At 40.4% G+C, this 20,983-nt stretch overlaps 1 protein-coding gene across 3 annotated transcripts in view; it reads left to right on the top strand.

The window, feature by feature from the left end:
* proser1 (proline and serine rich 1) overlaps positions 1–20,752 on the top strand; it is a 35,667-nt gene extending 14,915 nt beyond the window's left edge. For all 3 annotated transcript variants that reach the window (XM_078222302.1, XM_078222301.1, XM_078222303.1), the window contains 3 exons: positions 1,196–1,634; positions 3,758–4,985; positions 14,116–20,752. In XM_078222302.1, coding sequence (XP_078078428.1) covers positions 1,196–1,634; positions 3,758–4,985; positions 14,116–14,244 — 1,796 coding nt within the window. In that variant the 3' untranslated portion in view covers positions 14,245–20,752. The remainder of the gene's footprint in view (positions 1–1,195; positions 1,635–3,757; positions 4,986–14,115) is intronic.
* Positions 20,753–20,983: the final 231 nt, after the last annotated feature.

The raw sequence follows: 20,983 nt of genomic DNA, 5'->3' as shown, positions 1-20,983 counted from the left end.
AGTTTCTGCCTTAGCTGGTTGTGCGGACTATCTTCTCTAGCCTATTCCATGGTATGTCTGTTCCACCTATAGACTGGCACCAGTGGGAATTCACTACATTGCTCCTCAGCTTCTCAATGGAATAAACAGCTATGGTTATACTAAATAAGCTTGTCCCTCTGAGCATATATCTAATTTTCTTGGCCTTTCAATTATGGTGGCATTGATGGATTGGTGTAAAAAGACTGTGGTCGGAACTTTCCGGCTGTTTGCGCTGGTGGAATCTTCTGGTCTTGTCAGTGGCACACCCTTGCCTCGGGTCAATGAGCAATCCCATTCCCATTTAATGAGAAACATATCACGGAGAGGGCAGGAAATCCTGCCCAGAATCATGGGCAGCATGGTGGCACAATGGTTAGCACTACTGCCTCACAGCGCCAGCGACCTGGGTTTAATTCTGGCCTCGGGTGACTATCTGTCTGTGTGGAGTTTGCATGTTCTCCCTGTGTCTTTGTGGATTTCCTCCGGGTGTTCCGCTTTCCTCCCCACAGTCCAAAGATGCAGCTTAGGTTGATTAGCCATGCCAAATTGTGTCTGTGTCAGGGGGATTAGCAAGGTAAATATGTGCGGTTACAGGGATAGGGCCTTGGTGGGATTGTTGTCAAGCAGGCTTGAAAGTGTTATAATTCAGGTCAGAAACTCCAAAGTGTTTCATGAAGCCTACCTGGATCATAAGTTTTGCACCTTGAATTTGGCTCAGATAAGCGTGGTACGTTTCACTTATTAGAAAATTAGCAATAACTTTTATCAATTACAGACAAAACAACCAAGATAATATATAACCCTTAACAAATATATCTAAAATGTTCCAATCAAACAAAACCTTCCCATAGACAAAAACCCTTTTGCAGGAGACATTCAATTAATTTGAGAGGCATTTATATAAAATGGCAATGTCTAGGTAAGTTATGACAAACTGCAGGTTGGGAGATGGGACAAATCACCTCCTGTTGCTTTGAGGTATGCAGAGATGAAAAAAGTTGAACAGAATAGCTTGACAGCCATTTGTCACAAGTAATTTGTAGGTTGGAGAAGTGTACCAGAATTCAAATTTGAAATGGTGGCTGAGCAACATTAAATGAGAATATCTAACTTTCCGTAACCATTTATCGAATGTTATGCAATACATTTTTAATGGAAGAAATTTTTATTTCAGCTTTTCCCAGACCCGCCAGCCAATTGAGTTACAATGCATCAGCTGCCAACTTACATACGACTGCATTCTCACCACATGGTTCTTACCCATCCGCTCCTGCAACACCTGTTGCAGCACCTACACTTGTACAATCACCCGCGAATCAACTAGCTTTTGCTTCAGCACCAGTAACTCCAGTCTTCCCAAGACTTGGTGCTTCCACCCCAATACCTCCTGTTTTTTCAGGCGTTCCTCTGTCAGCTGTCTCGTCTGCCCCACCTCCATATCCTGAGTGTCAGAATACTACAACTGTGATATCAGCAGCACCACAGATGTCTCAGGCACACGGTGAAATAATGTCAGGAAATTCTGGCATACCCACTCATGGATCAGCCACCGCAGTGTTAACATCCAGCTATAGTAACACAAACTGCAATCCTGGTATGATGCTGCAAACTGGGTGAGTATATTGTTTCTGTCAGTGCATTGTGAAATGTGTAAAACAAAAGCACCATTGTGCATTTTCAATTAAATTGCCAAACTTGACAATATGGGATTTATTTCTTTCACAAATAATGCAGTTAATGAGTTTGCTGAAAATAGCAAAACTTCTATGAACTTTGTTAACATCTTAACTAAGCATCTTTACTTTTTATCAAAATCCCCTACAATTTGCAGAAAAGAAATAACAAAATTTTATGCCACAAAATTAAATGTGACTTGGCTCAGAAGATGTGAATTTTAGCTCTCACTGAAACTTAAGAGCCCAATCTAATGTAATACTGAGCATGCTGAATATCAGTGGTGCTAGCCAATGGATCAGATGTTAAATTAATGTTACATCTGTCTGTTCAGGTGAATATTAAGTATATAATATTCAGGTGTTTATTAAACACCAACATTGGAAATTCAGAGGGTGCCAAAAACTCTGTTCATTCTATTTTTTTTTAATCATTAAAGTAGGAGGCACTTTAGATTGAGAGTACTTTATATTTGAAATTCTTCACTTTATATTTATTCCATTGTTTATAATGGATAATATTCCTGAGATTATTTTTTTCCTTTTCAAATTTTATCTGATTCCCTTTTGAAAGTTTTATTAATGAATCATATTGTAGAATCCCTACAGTGTAAAATAGGAGGTCATCCAGTCCATTGAGTCTGCACCGACCCCTGACAGAGCATCCCACCTAGACCCTATCCCCTGTAACCCTGCAAATTTACCTGCTAATGCCCCTAACCTACACACCTTGTGATACTGAAGGGCAATTTAGTCTGGCCAATCAACATAACCTGCACATCTTTGGAGTGTAGGAGGAAATTGGAGCACCCGGAGGAAACCCATGCAGACACGGGGAGAATGTGCAAACTCCACACAATTTCCCCAGGCTGGAATTGAACCCAGGTCCCTGCAGTTGTGAGGCAGCAATGCCAATCACTTTGCCATCATGCCACCCTAATGAACCTGCATTCTTTCAGGCAGTATATTCCAAATCATAACAGTTTACTGCATTTTTTCTTCCATTTCCTTCTTGGTCCTTAACTTAAATCCATATCTTCTGATTACTAACCCTCCTGCCAGTGAAAACACTCTATCCCTGTCACCTCTCCATAACACATATTACAGTAATAAGAAGAAAATAATGTTAAACTGCGGCAAATATGTTCTTTACCTCAAAATGAAATCTCAAATTTTTCAGTCTCAAAACACCAGGTTTGATTGCTTGTTACTGATTTCAATTACCCAGAAAATGTCCTGTCCGGGAGCGGCACTATTTTTGCATTCCTTAGTGCCCGTTAAATTGTCAAAATATTGTTAGTGCGATGGTGTTTGTTTCTGTACTTAATGACTTGTCCTAAGTTGGTCGATGCTGTTGTAACTTTGATGTCTCAACATTTTTGTAATAATTCCAGGGTCTGAATTCCACCCCCATCCCCTGCCACTGTCAGTGGGTTTGCGGGCAGGGGTAAAATTCTTCGGCTGGGCTTCCTGCTGGGTTCCCGTCCATCCCAGCCCCTCTAGTTTTACGCTAGGGCAGGTGAGGCTGCATGTTCTTGCTCTAATTGAGATCCATAGGCCAATTTATTAAGGGCCGTTCCCCACCCAACCTCAAATTTTAGGCTGGCGGGAAGGAAATAATCGAGTTTCAGGCCTTGGGTAAGAGGTTGGAGGATCAAAGCCCTTTTTTAACATTGGGCCGGCAATCGCAGAACCCCTGTGCCTTCCCTGAGACCCCAAAACATACCTCATCCTGGGATATAGGCTTTGGGAACTGCTTGCAGTCCCAGTCCTGTCCACTGCAGCTTCTGGTGGTACAGGGACTAAAGAGCTGCTTGCCAATCAGATTTGTCAGCAGCTCCTGAGGGGTGGAAGTCCTACCTGCAGCCAATTAACGCTTGTTGGAGTGTGAAAAGGCTGCAGGGCACACATATATCCCTGCAGACTCTTCAGATGGTGGGATGAGAAACCCTGTCATCCCAAAAATCCTAGCCTTGATTAGTTTAAAAGTGTATCACTGTTGCTTTTGTGATTCTAATTGTTGAAACTTTTTAAGTTTTTAATTTTGTACTATCATTTTTCAGTTCATCCTCAGGGATTCAGACAAGTGACAGTGCTAACACATCTCCATCTATGAACAACTTTCCAGGTCTTGTGTCCTTCCCAGGAATGTCTATGTTTTTCCAAAATCAGACTCTATCACCTGCATCTCTGTCAGCACTCCAAGCAGGCATGACTGTTGCAAATCTGTCTGGACTTCAGTCTATTGCAGCTGCAGCAACTTTGGCGGGAATGCATTCTTCTGGAGCTGCTCCATCTCTATCTGCACTTCAGAATGGTGCGATGTCAGCTACAATGCCTGGACTTCAGTCTGCTGTCCCTATTGCTGGACTTCAGTCTAGTGCTGATGTTGCCTCTCTTCATGGACTCCAGACTACGGCATCTCTGGGTGGACTTCAACCTAATGGAAATTCAACATCTCTTGCTGGACTGCAGCCTACAATATCTCTTGCTGGGTTACGTTCTGCTGCAGCGTCACCAGCTGGAATGCGATCTACTGCAGCATCGCCGGCTGGAATGCGATCTACTGCAGCATCTCCAGCTGCACTGCAAGCCGCTGCCTCTCTCGCTGGTCTACATGCTGTTGCTGCCTCTCTTGCTGGATTGCAGTCTGCTGCTGTTGCCCCTTCACACCCTGGACTCCACCCTGCTTCTACATCTATTTCTGAACTCCAGTCTGTTCCTGCCTCCCCCTCTGGACTCCAACATTCAGTTTCCTCTCTCCCTGGGCTCCAGCCTGCTGCTGTTGCTCTCCCCAGATTGCAGTCATCTACAGCCTTTTCCGGACTTGATTCTATTGTGGTGGCGGCCTCTTTACCTGGATTGCAACCTACAACAAGTTCAGTATCCCTTCCCAGCCTCCAATCTGCTGTGAGTGCCTCCTCTCTGCCTGGTCTTGAGTCTGCAATGGCTGCTGCTTCTTCTCTGCCTGTTCTCCAGTCTGCTTTAGGTGCTGCTTCTTTGCCTGGGATTCAGTCTCTAAGTGCTGGGTCTCTACCAGGAATCCAATCTGTAGTGGGTACTCCTGCACTCTCTGGCATCCAATCCACTATGGGCACTACCTCATTCTCTGATCTCCAGTCCACTGTAGGCACCACTTCTATCCCCAGTGTACAGTCTGGTGTGAGTATGGTGTCACCAACGGGTCTACCATCTAATGTGGATACGACATCTTTACCAGGATTCCAAACTACTATGGGGGCTGTATCACTTCCTGGATTACAATCTGCTGCACCGTCAGCTTTACTGCAGGTAAGATGTGTGAGCACTCATTGGGAAGAAACAGAACAATTTTCTCAGCTTTTATATCTGTGCAGAATTGGCGTGCACAGTTTCATAAATACAAGGCTGGGGCAATGAATATGTTGATTGCAGAAGATAATAGTTAATTTCAGCTGTTCAACTTCTTGACTAATTTCTATCTTTATAGGAGTTGGAAACAAGAGAGTAGATCTTTGACCCTTCAAGCCTGCTCCACCATTCACTAAACTATGGCTGCTCTGATTGTAATCTCAACTCTACTCTTCTGTTTAACGTCCATAACTGCTAACTCCCTTTGTCTATCAAAACTCTATGTCAGCCTTGAATTTATTCAATGATCCAGCCTCCACTGCTCTCTTGAAAAGAGAATTCCAAAGAGTAATGACCCCAAAGTTCCTCTACTGTTTACTCAGTACAAATATGGAAAAGTCCCATTTTTTAGTTGTCTTTTTAAATTCTGTACAAGTAAGTAATGAACATAGAACATAGAACATAGAAAGCCACTGCACAAACAGGCCCTTCGGCCCACAAGTTGCGCCGTTCACATCCCCACCTCTAGGCCTATCTATAGCCCTCAATCCCATTAAATCCCATGTACTCATCCAGAAGTCTCTTAAAAGACCCCAACGAGTTTGCCTCCACCACCACCGACGTCAGCCGATTCCACTCACCCACCACCCTCTGAGTGAAAAACTTACCCCTGACATCTCCTCTGTATCTACCCCCCAGCACCTTAAACCTGTGTCCTCTCGTAGCAACCATTTCAGCCCTTGGAAATAGCCTCTGAGAGTCTACCCTATCCAGACCTCTCAACATCTTGTAAACCTCTATCAGGTCACCTCTCATCCTTCGTCTCTCCAGGGAGAAGAGACTAAGCTCCCTCAACCTATCCTCATAAGGCATGCCCCCCAATCCAGGCAACATCCTTGTAAATCTCCTCTGCACCCTTTCAATGGCTTCAACATCTTTCCTGTAATGAGGTGACCAGAACTGCGCGCAGTACTCCAAGTGGGGTCTAACCAGGGTCCTATAAAGCTGCAGCATTATCTCCCGACTCCTAAACTCAATCCCTCGATTAATGAAGGCCAGTACGCCGTACGCCTTCTTGACCGCATCCTCCACCTGCGAGGCCGATTTAAGAGTCCTATGGACCCGGACCCCAAGGTCCTTCTGATCCTCTACACTGCTAAGAATGGTACCCTTCATATTATACTGCTGCTTCATCCCATTGGATCTGCCAAAATGGATCACCACACACTTATCCGGGTTGAAGTCCATCTGCCACTTCTCCGCCCAGTCTTGCATTCTATCTATGTCTCGCTGCAACTTCTGACATCCCTCCAAACTATCCACAACACCACCTACCTTGGTGTCGTCAGCAAACTTACCAACCCATCCCTCCACTTCCTCATCCAGGTCATTTATGAAAATGACAAACAGCAAGGGTCCCAGAACAGATCCCTGGGGCACTCCACTGGTCACTGACCTCCATGCAGAGAAAGACCCCTCCACAGCCACTCTCTGCCTTCTGCAGGCAAGCCAGTTCTGGATCCACAAGGCAACAGCCCCTTGGATCCCATGCCCTCTCACTTTCTCAAGAAGTCTTGCATGGGGGACCTTATCGAACGCCTTGCTGAAGTCCATATAGACCACATCCACTGCTCTTCCTTCGTCAATGTGTTTGGTCACATTTTCAAAGAACTCAACCAGGCTCGTAAGGCACGACCTGCCCTTGACAAAGCCGTGCTGACTACTTTTGATCATACTAAACTTCTCTAGATGATCATAAATCCTGTCTCTCAGGATCCTCTCCATCAACTTACCAACCACTGAGGTTAGACTCACCGGTCGGTAATTTCCCGGGCTGTCCCTGTTCCCTTTCTTGAATATAGGGACCACATCTGCAATCCTCCAATCCTCCGGAACCTCTCCCGTCTCCATCGACGATGCAAAGATCATCGCCAAAGGCTCCGCAATCTCCTCCCTCGTCTCCCACAGTAACCTGGGGTACATCCCATCCGGTCCCGGCGACTTACCAACCTTGATGCCATTCAATAGTTCCAACACATCCTCTTTCTTTATGTCCACATGCTCGATCCTTTCTGTCCACCGCAAACCAGCAGTACAACCACCCAGATCCCTTTCCACCGTGAATACCGAGGTAAAGTATTCATTAAGCAGCTCCGCCATTTCTAACGGTTCCACACAAACTTTTCCCCCTTCACCTTTTAAGGGTCCTATGCCTTCACATCTCATCCTTAATGAAACACAGCGAGTTTAATTATATTAAACTTACTGATTGACTATTGGTATCAAATATTGCCTGTGATTTGCTGAACTTTTTAAACTGGTAGCAGTGTTGAGTCTTATTAATTAGAGTTGAAAGGACTGGGAATCCTATAAAAGCAGGTTGAGACTCATTGGATTGAGTGATCAAAAGTACTTTTTCATGTATAGTGAAAGACCATATAAGTTATTTTATAGAATATGTTAATTATAGTGGATCAGAAAATGGGAAGAGTTTAATTAATTCTGTTCTTTGGAATTGTTCACCCCAGAGGGTTGTGGATATGCCATTATTGCATATATTTAAGACTGAGATTTTTGATGTCACGGGTAATCAAGGGGATATGGAAAATGGGTGAAAGTGAAGTTGTTAGAAAATCGGCTATGATCACAGTGAATGGAGAAATGGGGCCACAAGGTCTACTCTTCCTGTTATGTTTTCCCATTCTGAATCTTCTCAAAATGAATCTGAGATCTGTAACGTATGTGTATTAAAAACAGTACCAAATGTTAGTACAAGATGTGGACCAGACCCTAGAATTTTGAAAGGTATGACTGAAGAAATAATGGAGGTGATTCTCATCCTGCTGTGCTGCTTTTTTAGCACAGCGAGCCAGGAGGCTCAAGTGGAGGCCGTTTCACTGGCTTCCCGTGAGGCACTATGGCCTCCATGCGTCTCCCAGTGCCAGACTTCCGGTGTCATCAGCTCTGAGCCAGAAATTGGCGTGGAACATAATGTATTTAAATGCACATTTTAATACCAGTTTTCATGCAAATTCAAAGCTTAGAATTTTTTGGGGAGAATCACTGCCGATATGGTTAACATTTCTGTAACGTAGTGTTATGTAGCTTGTATTGTTAAGTAGAAAAGCTCCACCTTGTGGTGAAGATGGTTAGAAGTTCTGCAGTGTCAATTCTAGGTGATCTGTTGACTGTTCATAACGATGTAATGAAGAACAAAGTAAGTCACATCAGCTATTTGTGATCAGGTGAATAATATAGAAGAGATTGAAAGCATTCAATCTTTTAATTATGTCTTCATTGGGAGGATACAAGCAGAGTAGGAAGATTCCAGAATGAAATCAGCTTATGAGGAAAAGCTAAGAAAACTAAACTTGTTCTTGTTAAAGAAAGATTTAAAAAGGACAAGATCTTGATCTATGAAAACAATAGATCTTATTCAGTAAGTTGCAAGTGCAAGCCTGAAAGATGCGAATACAATGCAATATGAATAGTTGCTTGATGGTATAGAACTTGAATATTGCTGAAAGGGGAGACATGTTTCTGTAGCTTTTCGTTTTGCACTCATCAAGAATGTTAATTTTCAAATGACCATGACAATTTATACAATAGGAGAAAAGGGTGAAGATTGGTTGGCAAGTAGACCAGCCCCCGCTTGCAAAACCCTAAACAAAACACCTACTGTCAGGTGTGATTCTGCAATTCGGTGTCACTTGTTGAACAATCCTGAATGCGCTAATTGTTGCACAAACAACCAATTCAAGATAATCAGTTGAGCTCGTAATGTGGCTCATTTACGCTTGCTAGAAGTGACATACATTCATTTGCAAGAACCTTTGCTAACAAAATGAATATGTTCAAACCTTGCACCTTTTTTGAATTCTTCAGGAGCTTGGTGAGCCTACAGTTCTTCACTGTGGGTACACCTTGGTAAGTCATTGCTAACCAGTCAGCACCCTTTTCTCCTGTAGTATAAATTGTTGTGATTGTTTGATATTTGGCATTCTTGTGTTTGCCCTGATGAGTGCAAGATGAAAAGCTTCCGCAACATGTCTCTCAAAAATATTCAGATGCGATATTGGAAAGTGTCCAGCAAAATTATATTTAGGAGGAAATTTATTTTCCGCTGAATTGTGTAGAATTTGAATAGATGTGCATCACAAATACTTAAAGAATAACTGATCAAATCCTTTAAAAAGATTAATAACTATCTAGGTATTAAAGGGAATAAAAGTCAAATAAAATATTAATTGAACAAAATGCCAGCAATATTTGTCAAGCCCAGCAGATGCAGACTGAATTGCAGAATGATTATAGTGCCAAAGGAGGCCCTGTGGCCTGTTATGTCTTTGCTGGCTCTCCAAAGGAACAGTTCACCTAGTGCCACACACGCTCCACCTCCCCATAACACTCCACGTTCTTCCTTTCCAGATAATTTAATTCCCCCTCAAATGGCTAAATTGAACCTACTTCCACCAAAGTCTCACTCCCAGGCAATGCATTCCACATCCTAACCATGCCTTGTGTGACATTTCCTCATGTCACCATTGCTTCTTTTGCCAATTACCTAAAATGTATCCTCTGCCTCTCGATCCTTCCACCAATAGGAACAATTTTTCCCTATCTATTCAGTCCAGATCCCTCATGATTTTGAATATCTCTATCAAATTGCTTCCTCTTATGTATTTGTATTTATGCCTATTGGCTGAATGGAAATGATGTAAAAACCTGGCTTGGGAAACGTAGAGAAGAAGCAGCCATGGAAGAGATCACGCGCCGTTAATAAATCTCTAGTTGTTTTTTTACCCAAAGTCGGACTCGTGTATTACATCTCCAATACCGAGCAAAACCTGGCGATGAGGACTGTGTGCTTGCGAGCCACCCAGAAAAAAGAAATTAACTGAGGAACAGTTGGAATAAAAAGAAAATTTTCACACATGCCAAGGAGACCGACGGGATAGGTAGACATGCGTAAACGATACACTGCAAGGAGATTATAGAGCTGACTGTGATAAATGAGAGTCTGAAGCTTAATTGGGTATCTTGTATAAGAAAATTTGGGGTAGCTGCTGGATGTGCAGGTGTGAAGCGAACATATGAAAACCTGCTGTGAATAATGGCAGGAGATTTCGGCATCATGCGACCCTTTGACAAAAATGGGGAGCAATGGAGCTTTTGTACCAAATACTTTGACTATCTTGTTCAGGCAAACAAAGTAGCTGAAGATATTATGGTGTCTTCTTTCCTGAGCGTGAATGGGTGAAAAACCTTTAATCTCCTCCACAGTTTAGAGCAACCTTACAAACCTGACACTAAAATGTACAAACAGATTATGGACATTCTGTAAGCATTTTTCATCAAAACCCTTGGTGATTGCAGAACACTTTAGATTCCACAAAAGAAGTCAGGAGGAGGGGGAGTCAATCGCACCGTTCGTCGCAGTGCTTAAAAGACTTGCAAGATATTGAGTTTGGAGATGTGCTGAATGACTCCATGCAGTCCAGATTTGTTTGTGGTCTACGCATGAAAGCAACACAAAAAAAGTCTGTTAACTGAGAATAATTTTACTCTGCAGAAGGCCATTGAAATCGCTGTTTCTATGGAATTGGCTGCAAAGGAAGCTCCGTAATTGAGTTTGTGTATTCAAATACATAGAATGTCTGCTGAAAGCCGTCGGGTGATTGGCATCATGGACCTTCACAGATCTCCTAAAGTTAAGGCCATTACAGAGGCGCCTGCACCTCAGAATACTAACCAGTTACATTCCTTCCTGGGATTGTTGAACTATTATGGAAGATTTGTCCCAAACGTGGCACAAGTCTGAAACCATTATATAACCTCTTGTGCCAGAACAAGACATGGAAGTGGTCAGATCAATGCAATAATGCCTTCAGACATGCCAAAAAACATCACTCAAGTCTGAAGCTCTCATGCACTTTAATCCTACTTTACCCATACAGTTAGTTTGTGATGCATCACTTCAGGTGTAGGAATGTTGCTCTCCCATATCATGCCATCGGGTGAAGAAAGACCTATTGTTTTTGCTTCTCATACCTTGAGCAAAGCTGAAAGTAACTATGCTCAGATTGAACAGGAAGCATTAGGCATCATTTTTGGAGTAAAGACACTCCATCAGTTCCTGTAAACTCTCTCCCACACATTGCTGACAGATCATTGTCCACTTGCTACCATTTTTTGGACTACACCACAGGAATTCGGTCATTTGCAGCAAGTAGAATGCAAAGATGAGCATTGCTCTTGTCTGCACATACTTGCACAGATAGAGAATCTGGTGAACGGGTGCGGCAACAATAATTTCTCCCTCAATGTCAACAAAACGGAGATTGTCATCCATTTCAGAAAACGTAAAGGAGAACATGCCCCTGTCTACTTCAATGGGGACGAAGTAGAAAGGGTCGAGAGCTTCAAGTTTTTAGGTGTCCAGATCACCAACAACCTGTCCTGGTCCCCCCCATGTCGACACTATAGTTAAGAAAGCCCACCAACGCCTCTACTTTCTCAGAAGACTCAGGAAATTTGGCATGTTAGCTACAACTCTCTCCAACTTTTACAGTTGCACCATAGAAAGCATTCTTTCTGGTTGTATCACAGCTTGGTATGGCTCTTGCTCTGCCCGAGACCGCAAGAAACTACAAAACGTCGTGAATGTAGCCCAATCCATCACGCAGACCAGGCTCCCATCCATTGACTCTGTCTACACTTCCTGCTGCCTCGGTAAAGCAGCCAGCATAATTAAGGACCCTACACACCCGGACATTCTCTCTTCCACCTTCTTCCGTCGGGAAAAAGATACAGAAGTCTGAGGTCACGTACCAACCGACTCAAGAACAGCTTCTTCTCTGCTGCTGTCAGACTTTTGAATGGACTTGCCTTGCATTAAGTTGATCTTTCTCTGCACCCTAGCTATGACTGTAACACTACTTCTGCACTCTCTCATTTCCTTCTCTATGAACGGTATGCTTTGTCTGTAGAGTGCGCAAGAAACAATACTTTTCACCAGGTTAATACATGTGACAATAATAAATCAAATCACTAAGTATTGACACTCAAGTCTATATTGTAACGTGGATGGACTTTCAAGTTTGCCACTGTCTGGCAGTTTGTCAGACTGCTTGAATATCTTCCACTTTGCACAAGTAGACAACACACCCATCACTTCTAAGCAAGTGAGAAAACACACTCTGAGTCATCCTGTGCTTTCAGAAGTGATAAATATGATTTTACGAGAAAATACTTTGGAACTAACACCTAACCTGAAATCCTACTACTCCGGGAGATTGGAGCTGTCACTACAGTTAGGATGTCCCCCCGTGGAGGCTGCGAGATGACTCTGCCACTATTGGGGAAACGGGTGTTAAAGAAGCTACAAGAGGGCTATTGTGGAGTCCTATGCATGAAGGCAAAACAAGAAGTTAATTCTGGTGGCCTGGACCTGATGTGCAAATTGCGGAGAAAGCTAGAACATGCTGTTCTTGTGCTATGGTAAGAAATTTGCCACCCCTAGCACCACTGCACCCATGAGAATGGCCTGAAGAAGCTTGGCAACATGCACATGTGGATTTTGCAGGATCTTTTGAAGGACATGTGTTCTTAGTAATGGTTGACACTTGCACCAAATGACCAGAGATCACTGTGATGATGTCTACCTCATCTGAGAAGACTAATAAGAAACTAGGAGAAGTATTTAGCCACTTTGGATTTCCTGAATAGCTGGTAAATGATGCCAGTCCTCAATTTGTCTCGCAGGAATTTGAGAATTTCCTGCAAAAGAATGTTATTCAACACATTACTTCCAAACCATGTCACCCTGCTACTAATGGACTAGCAAAACATTTTGTTCAAATCCTGAAACACCCTTTGAAAGCAACTAAGGAACAAGATTCGCTTATCAAATACCTTAAATTCCTACTGGTCTACCAGAATACCACATATTCCACAACCAAGACCCCTCCTGCCTTACTCATGATAAAAAGGCAGTTACATTTCCTATTCGATATCTTGAAACCTCCAAAAACTAAGGAAATTGGGAGACAGCAATTCTATTGTATCCTCCTCCATTCAAATACTTCCAAGTTGAATCATCCACAGATTTTTGCAATTGTGTCCTTATACCAAGGTCTAGACTCTAGACCATTAATCAGGAAGGGAAGGAGTCTCAACACTGAACTCTGGACACCTTCAATATAATTAAAATAAAAAGCAATATACCACATCTGAATCATATGGTAGATCAATCAGCACATGACAACAATAGACTACTGAGGTTTTGAGAATTATAAAATAAGGGATGGACAAGCATAAAAAAGGGGGAGGGAGGATAAACTCTACAAAGACAGAGGACCTAACTGCAACATGTTTACAGGATAGTGTAACCCCTCGCCTCAGTCAAGTAATAGAAGCATTGAAGAATTAGTGTACTTTAAAGAAACAAAGGAACTTAAGTAGGCAAGGCAGCAGGAAACAAAGAAATGATTGATAGAAAATAAATATGGAAAATGTTTTTTTTAAAAAAACAGATCCTGGAGATTAGGGTTGAAAGAAACTAGTTTAATGTTTAAACAGAAGGTGCTGGCAAAATACAACGTGCAAAATCAGGGTTCAGAAAGAGAAAAGTCAAAATAAATAGTGCTAGATCCTCTTTCCGAGGAACATCAACCCAAATTCTCTCTCTCTCTCTTCTCTCTCTCTCTTCCCCCCCCCCCCCCCCCCCCCCCATTGATAGACACCACTCCTCCACATTCAGAGGAGACGTGACTAATAGCAATCAATTAAATAGATTAAAAAGAAGTTCTAGAGGAGCTAGAGAAATTGGAGGCTACACATGAGAGAGGGGAGCGCTGCATGACAGAGAGGTTTTTGTTGCTCAAATCTAGGCATAAAATAAAATGTATTCTCTAGGTACAGTCTGATTAACTGTCCATTGCATGAGGAATAGTGATTGGTCACAGCACAGTGCAACCAATACTAAAGTGGAAATTGAGTAGCGAATGAGAAAGCACAGTTGCCACATCAATCTGAGCACCCTGTGTTACAATTACTAGCGCAATCACTGTTCATTGTTTTTTTTTTCCAGACGCATTCAGCTGCAACTCTGGAGAATTTTTCAACTCAGGGCAACAATGGTTTTGCATGCTACTCATCTGCACCAGGAACTCCATACTCCCTGCAACCTGGCTTGCCTTCTCAACTAGGATGGCAGTAAATAATGGACTTGCTCTTGAGTATCTTCTAAGCTTCAGATATAAAACTGATGCTTGTTGAATTTATCCAGCTCTTTGATTAGACATACAGTAGATTTAGCAATGTATGTAGGTGAAACTTGATGGTAATTTTTCTAATAGAAGATATCTAAAGATATAAAATTAAGAGATGAAATAGAAACAACATTTTAATGTTGAAATGCTCCTCATTTGTCTCACTATCAGTAAACTAGCAAGACTTGCTAACTGCTATTTTTCATTCAAGTGTTAACTGTGGGATATCACTTAGAGACGTATTACATTAAGAAGTGTTAATACAAAGGGACAGACGTTACTGAACTAGTAATCCAGAGGACTGGGCTAATGAACTGAAGCCATGAGTTGAAATCCCAACACAGAAGCTGGGGAATTTAATTTCATATAATTAAATCTGGAATAAAAATCAGTAATGATGACCATGTAACTACTGGATTGTAATTTAAAGCCCATCTGATCCACTGATTTACTATTGTCCTTTGGGGAAATAAATCTGCTGTCCTTGGTTGGGACTATATATGACTGTAGACCCACAGAAATGTGGTTAACTCTTTAACTATCCTCTGAAATGGCTGGCAAGCTACTCAGTTGTCAAGGAAGTGGCTCACCATTTGAAGTAATTAATAAATTATGAATGAATAAGAAACATATTTGTATAGTCTTCCAAGTGTATTGCAAAAGGCTATCAGTCATATGTTGTAGAAGATGAACTGTTAATTATGAATTTTCTGAAGATTAATTAGTGTATTTGTTCTGGCCTTGTTCCATTCATACTAACTTGTGGAAAGGCATAAAACTAGGGTTTGATAAGTTTTATATTATTCCCTTAGTGCCTGACCAAATACATGTTAAATTAGAATTAGCTAATGGGATAGGCCATCTCTCAGCTCAATTATTGGGCAAAGTTGCATTTGGAGAGGGGGATGGAATACTCGCTTAGTAACCTAAAGACATTTGGATCAATGGATTATACATGCCTTTGCTCACTATCAACCAGATATTGTTATTCTTGTTGACACTTATGGAATAAACCCAGATCTCCTCTACCCCATGACTAACCAAGTGGCATATTACAGTTTGTGGCATTGTTTTGGTGAAGATGTTATAGTCTTCTCATTCACTGAAAAAGGACAAGACCCTCCTGTGTGACTCCCTGCCACAATAATAGATTTACAGCTCCTTCCCCTCCCCTCCTCTCTGTCCGCCCCCCCCCCCCCCCCCCCCCCCCCAACAGCAAACGCACAATGAGGGGCTGTGCTATTGATTCAAATCTTCCATTTCTCTCTGTTGACTAATTTACTAACTTTTTGCTAAAGTTTACGTCGTAACCATGATAAATTTCAAACAGCTACTGTAAAGATTGAAAGTTGTGCTTTTAATACATTATATTGTTTGCATATATTATTTGGGATTTTGGTTGCTACTGAACTGTAATTTGTAAAAATGTCCATGTACTAACCTTCATGCTACCAGAAAAGCCATGTAGACTTCATTTTAAAAAGTCCTTTGTAAATTAAAAAACACAGTTTAAATAAGTATAGTTCTGGTTTAAAGAAAAAACTTGCAGTGCGATCCCAAGGTGCAGTTATCAGCTGAATGTCATCTGCATGCATTGAATAAGACTCAAAAGATGCAATTTGGCTCACCAAGGTTCCTTAGACAGTATCTTCCAAGCCCATGACCATTACCATTTAGAAGGACAAGGCCAGCAGATGCATGGGGCACCACCACCTGCAAGTTCTTTCCAAGCCACTCATCATTCTGACTTGGCAATAAATCGCCGTTCCTTCACTATCACTAGGTCAAAATTTTGGATCTTCTTCCCAAACAGCACTGAGAGTTTACCTACTCCACTATCTTCTCGGAGGCAATTTGGGATTGTCAATACATGTTGGCTTGCTCTTAAATGTTTATTCTTAAAATCAGGTCAGGATCCCAATGCAACCTTGTCCCTTCCAGTGTTCCCAGAGAAAAGTTGGAAGTGTAGCAGGGAAACCCTGAGGTTGAGGTGGGAAGCCAATTTGAGTAATTAATGAGGCAATTGGGGCACTTTTGCACATAAATTCCCTCTTGTCCAACAGCTCAGGAATTCCACCCTGCATCTGCAACCCATCAGTTTGAAGCAAACAAGTGAATAGTGGAAACAGCTCCCACTAAAATTGGTGAGCTGTAAAGACTTTGATCAGTTATACTGAGGATCTCCAGCAATGGCCAGATGAGAGGTTGATGGTCAAAGCACTCCTTTTATTAGAGACTGCTTGGCAGGTAATTACCAGTTTCTTGGATGGCACTTCACCTGTCTGCTGCTTCATCCACCTTTTAGGTGCATCTCCCTGCTGCCAGTCTTCCTTGGCCACGTACATCATCTGTGCCTGCTTGCTCATTGTTGTCCCTCTGCTGATTCTCCAGGTAAAAGTAAGATGCCCAGAGTACAACATTACTAGGCTTCCTCTCCATTCCTGTGGCAGTTGGAGCTTGAAAAATCTCATGTGCTGTTCAGCTTTTATGCCCCAAGTTTCTCAAACCAAATGCTTTCTTGCGCCAAAAACAATTACTGACCAATACCTCTCTTAATACCTCGTATCAAGGATGATTCTTTCTTGTAGTTGACTGGGTGGAATATATCTATTCCATGACCCTATTAATCCTTTAACTACTTGGTTCCGCTTCCAACATTTAGCTGAGTTAAACTACGTTTATTAACAGCAGCGTAAATCCAAACTTTGAAACCAGAACAGAAATGATTAACCAACTTGAACTATCTTTATTCAAAGCAAAATATTTAAAAATTTAAATGACGCACAAACCCTTTCCCTCCAGCACTTAGGTTTGATTCCAACACAGATTACAGGAATAACTTGCCCCTCTTTGATAACATATATAACAATTAGGAAAATAACAATGAAAAAATAAAATTACAGGGTTTAACTCCTGAATGGGTCAGTCAAGTTCATGCATTTTGTTTTTTTTAAAGTGTACAGCCCAGGCACAATCAAAAATAATACATTGCAATGCAGCAGAACCTCAAAAAGTGAGTACATTGGATCCAGGAAATGAGCATATGACCATCTTTTTTTATAATGGAAGCTGGCAGTTTTCCAGTGATTGAATAATAAGTTTATCTTTAATTTTTTGCATATTATGGAAACATTTACCCACTCCACACACTAGTTTGTGGGTCCTCAAAACACTTTAGGGTTTTGCTTTAATTCTTGCCTATACTAGTAGTATAGAATAGTATCTAGAATAATTAGACATGGAAAAGATATTTCTATTTATGAGGGAGTCTGAAACAAAAGGGTCATAAATATAAGCTGGTGACTAATGAATCCAATTTAGGAGAAAGTTCTTTACCCAGGAAATGATTAGAATTTGAAACTTGATCATCCATTGAGTTGGAAACTAGTTAAGCACGTGAAGAAGAAATGGAAGGATATTCTGATACAGTTAGATTAAGTAGGGAAGTGGTTCTTATGGAGCATAAACACCACAGGTCAGTTAGGCCGAATGACCTGTTTCTCTCTCGTAAATGCTGTATAATTCTAAGTAGTTTGAAAGCAGGCTTTAACTGGTATTCAACCAATGAATAGTCCTTTTCTTTAAGAGAAAAGTTTTCTCCATTCATTATCTGTTTTGCACAGAAAGATATGTGAATGTTTTAAACATTAAGGAAAAAAGTTAATAAGCAGAAAATAATTGATTTGGATAAAACGGTTATGGAAAAATAGTAAGGAAGAAAATTGACATAACCAACACAAATGTACATTTTTTTCAAATGTTTGGTATAAACTTGTGTTTTCATTCTTTTGATTAGTTGTTTAGGAGTAATGCAGCTATTAAAACTCTTCCTTGTGTTTAAGTACTGAGCTGGAAACAAATAAAACCAGCTGGTCAAGTGAAGCAAGACTTTTCCTGACTTACTTCAATTTTAAAGATTCAAATTGTTATGCTGTAAAATATGGAAAATTGTAATTTACAGTTCACACAAATACAGTAAAATGTTCAATAAATGAATGCAGTAATATGTCAATATTTTAGTTTTAGTTTCTACTTGGTGTTTATAACTTTGAGGTTCTACTGTGTGAATTTAGTGTCCTGCAAATAATTTTTGATCATTTACATTCTTTAGAGATAAATTTGTAGATGAAAACATGAGCATTTTTTCAAAGAAACAGAAAGCTAGAATTCATTGCTGTGAGAAATTAGTAAACGTTTTACTATTAATTTGATTTTAAAGGATTTTTATTAACATACATACTCTAGAATACATCCTTACAATGGTGTTGATCCTTTATTTTTTTTAAAAGACAAAACATTTCCGTCTCAAGGCTTTGGGTTGAATACTGAGGGTTGAGGTTATTTGAGGACAGTACTGTCAAGCATTATGTGAATTTGCTGGCATCCTAATCAAAGAGTTGGTACAACACATCCTATCAATGGGGATGTTCTTGGTTCACCTACTGATTCTCTGCATTTCCTGTGTGTGTTTAACAGAATTGTACAAATGGAACATTTTGTTTATTATTTAGGTGTGCCTATTGAAAGGCTTCAGCTCTAACACATTTGAAAGTTGTACATGTTCTCTAGTAGTCGTGTTGAGTACTGTGTAAGCAGTTTAAAATCTATTCTCCGAATCAAACTGTATTGAATTTAATTTAACAATATTGGATTTTGACACTTGTTGGTATGATGGAGTATCAACTTTAAAAATATTTTTTAAAACTTAAAGCTGTAAAGCTTATAAAAATGTGCATCCTTGACATTCTTTTTTAAATGGTATCGAGGATGCTAATACACAAGAATGGTCAAACTGGCACTTTCAGAAAACTAGTTCTATTTCATTGTTAATACATTTATAACTGTGTCATCAACGTAAAGTTCATTGTTCTAAATATAGTGTATAGACTTGCAAGATAAAATGAACTTGTTCCTGAGTATAGTGTAAAAAAGGTTACTTGATCTTTGTTTTGAGCTTTTTTGGCTTGATGCACTGTTTTGGTACACCATCAGAACTTGCTTTTTTCCTACTTGTACACCTTCAAGCCCCTGAATATTCTTTTGTACTTGTGAAGTCACTTACATGTTCTTCATTACAGATATATTTTTGCAATCACCTAAGCCTAATATGTCACTGGCCATTTCTTGGAAATAGAAATAAGTATGTGAGGAAAGTCAAGCGTGAGAAAGGACCCATGTCCAATGAAAGATCCCGTTAGTGTCCAGATGCACTTGGAATGCACCTAAAGTGGTTTTCAAACTGTCCAATCTAGTAGGTGGTTCTAAATATTTACGTTTTCTGTAAGATCTTCACAATAGCAGTTTTAAATTTACTTCCAAACAATTTAATATCAACAGGTTCTACTTTGCTGACGGAGTGAAATGATATTTTGGAATTAACTTATCTAAATCATTAAATAACATTCAATGTTTTATATAGATTACCCCCCAACCAAACATACGCACACTTTTATTTCCTTCAAACCAAAAGGCTTGAACTTCTCTAATATTCCATCTTCTTTAAACTTGATGAGTTTTTGCTCTAAACTGCACCTTCTCCAAAGTGTTTTTGGTGACGTCCAGAATTAAATATGGTATTCTGAGATTACAGAACTTTAGCATACCCTCAGAGGCTTGTACTTCACTGTTCTAATTAAAAGTAAAGGGGGAGGAAACTCATGTGAGGCAAGGACCAATTGGATTGAATTACCGGTTTGTGCTGTAGATACTCTGTTTACAGATTGAATTTTTAAAATATTATATTCAGTTTATGATATAAAGTAACATGCTCAAGACAACATGTATGAGATTCCAAAGTTTTTTGTAAATATGCCAACCATCAACAAGAAGCCCTTGTTCAACAGTAATTCATTTTGCCATCTGTTACTTATGCACTGCCCATTTTATTATTGATGGACTGCATTTTTAATGCAATAAGAAAAATGCCTTAAAATAACTCTTGGTTGGATTCTATATTGCTACATCATAGACATTTTTAATTATTAAAATTAGTTACAATCGTATAGACTTTAGTGTCCTAAACGGGGAACCACTTACTAGCCTGTCTGCTTGATCTCCTGCATTGAATAGGGTTTTGTTTGACACAGGACAAAAGAAAGGGAGAGAGGAAATGGCAGCTATAATGACATTATGTGCTTGTATTATTGATAATTAAAACAAATTGGATGCAGTGGAATTTCAGCTCTTTCAAGCATTGAGCTTGATCATGTGACTTGCTATTTGTGATGTGTGGGGTTTTCTTCATTTTAGAATCTGTATTTGACTTCTCATTGTGTATTGTTCATGTGTTCATAGCAGTTTTACTTTAGCATATAAGAGATTGTATTTTGTTCAGTAACCTACTAAAATGTATGTATGTAAGTAGGCTAGAACATTGCTTTTATTGTGATATGACCTACTGGACAATTATTGGTTCAAAAAAATGCTTATGCAATAAAACATTTTTGGTATACAGTATGTGACCTGTAGCATTGAAAAATCATTACTTAATTTCACTTGGATGCATTTGCAGAGCTGACATGTGATTTCTATCCAAGGGTATTCAGATTTCCAAGTCATTGGCAGAGTTTTACACTATAGTAATTTTTCAGAGAAATCCACACCCATGTTTGCAAGTAATAACTTGGGACCCGTTTTCACCTTTTCACTAAAATAATTTCCTCAGTGACCGCTGAGCTAATAAGGCGT

Source organism: Mustelus asterias, chromosome 10 (assembly GCF_964213995.1).
Source record: "Mustelus asterias chromosome 10, sMusAst1.hap1.1, whole genome shotgun sequence".
Taxonomy (NCBI): Eukaryota; Metazoa; Chordata; class Chondrichthyes; order Carcharhiniformes; family Triakidae; genus Mustelus; species Mustelus asterias.
This window is presented reverse-complemented; position numbering and strand designations above follow the sequence as displayed.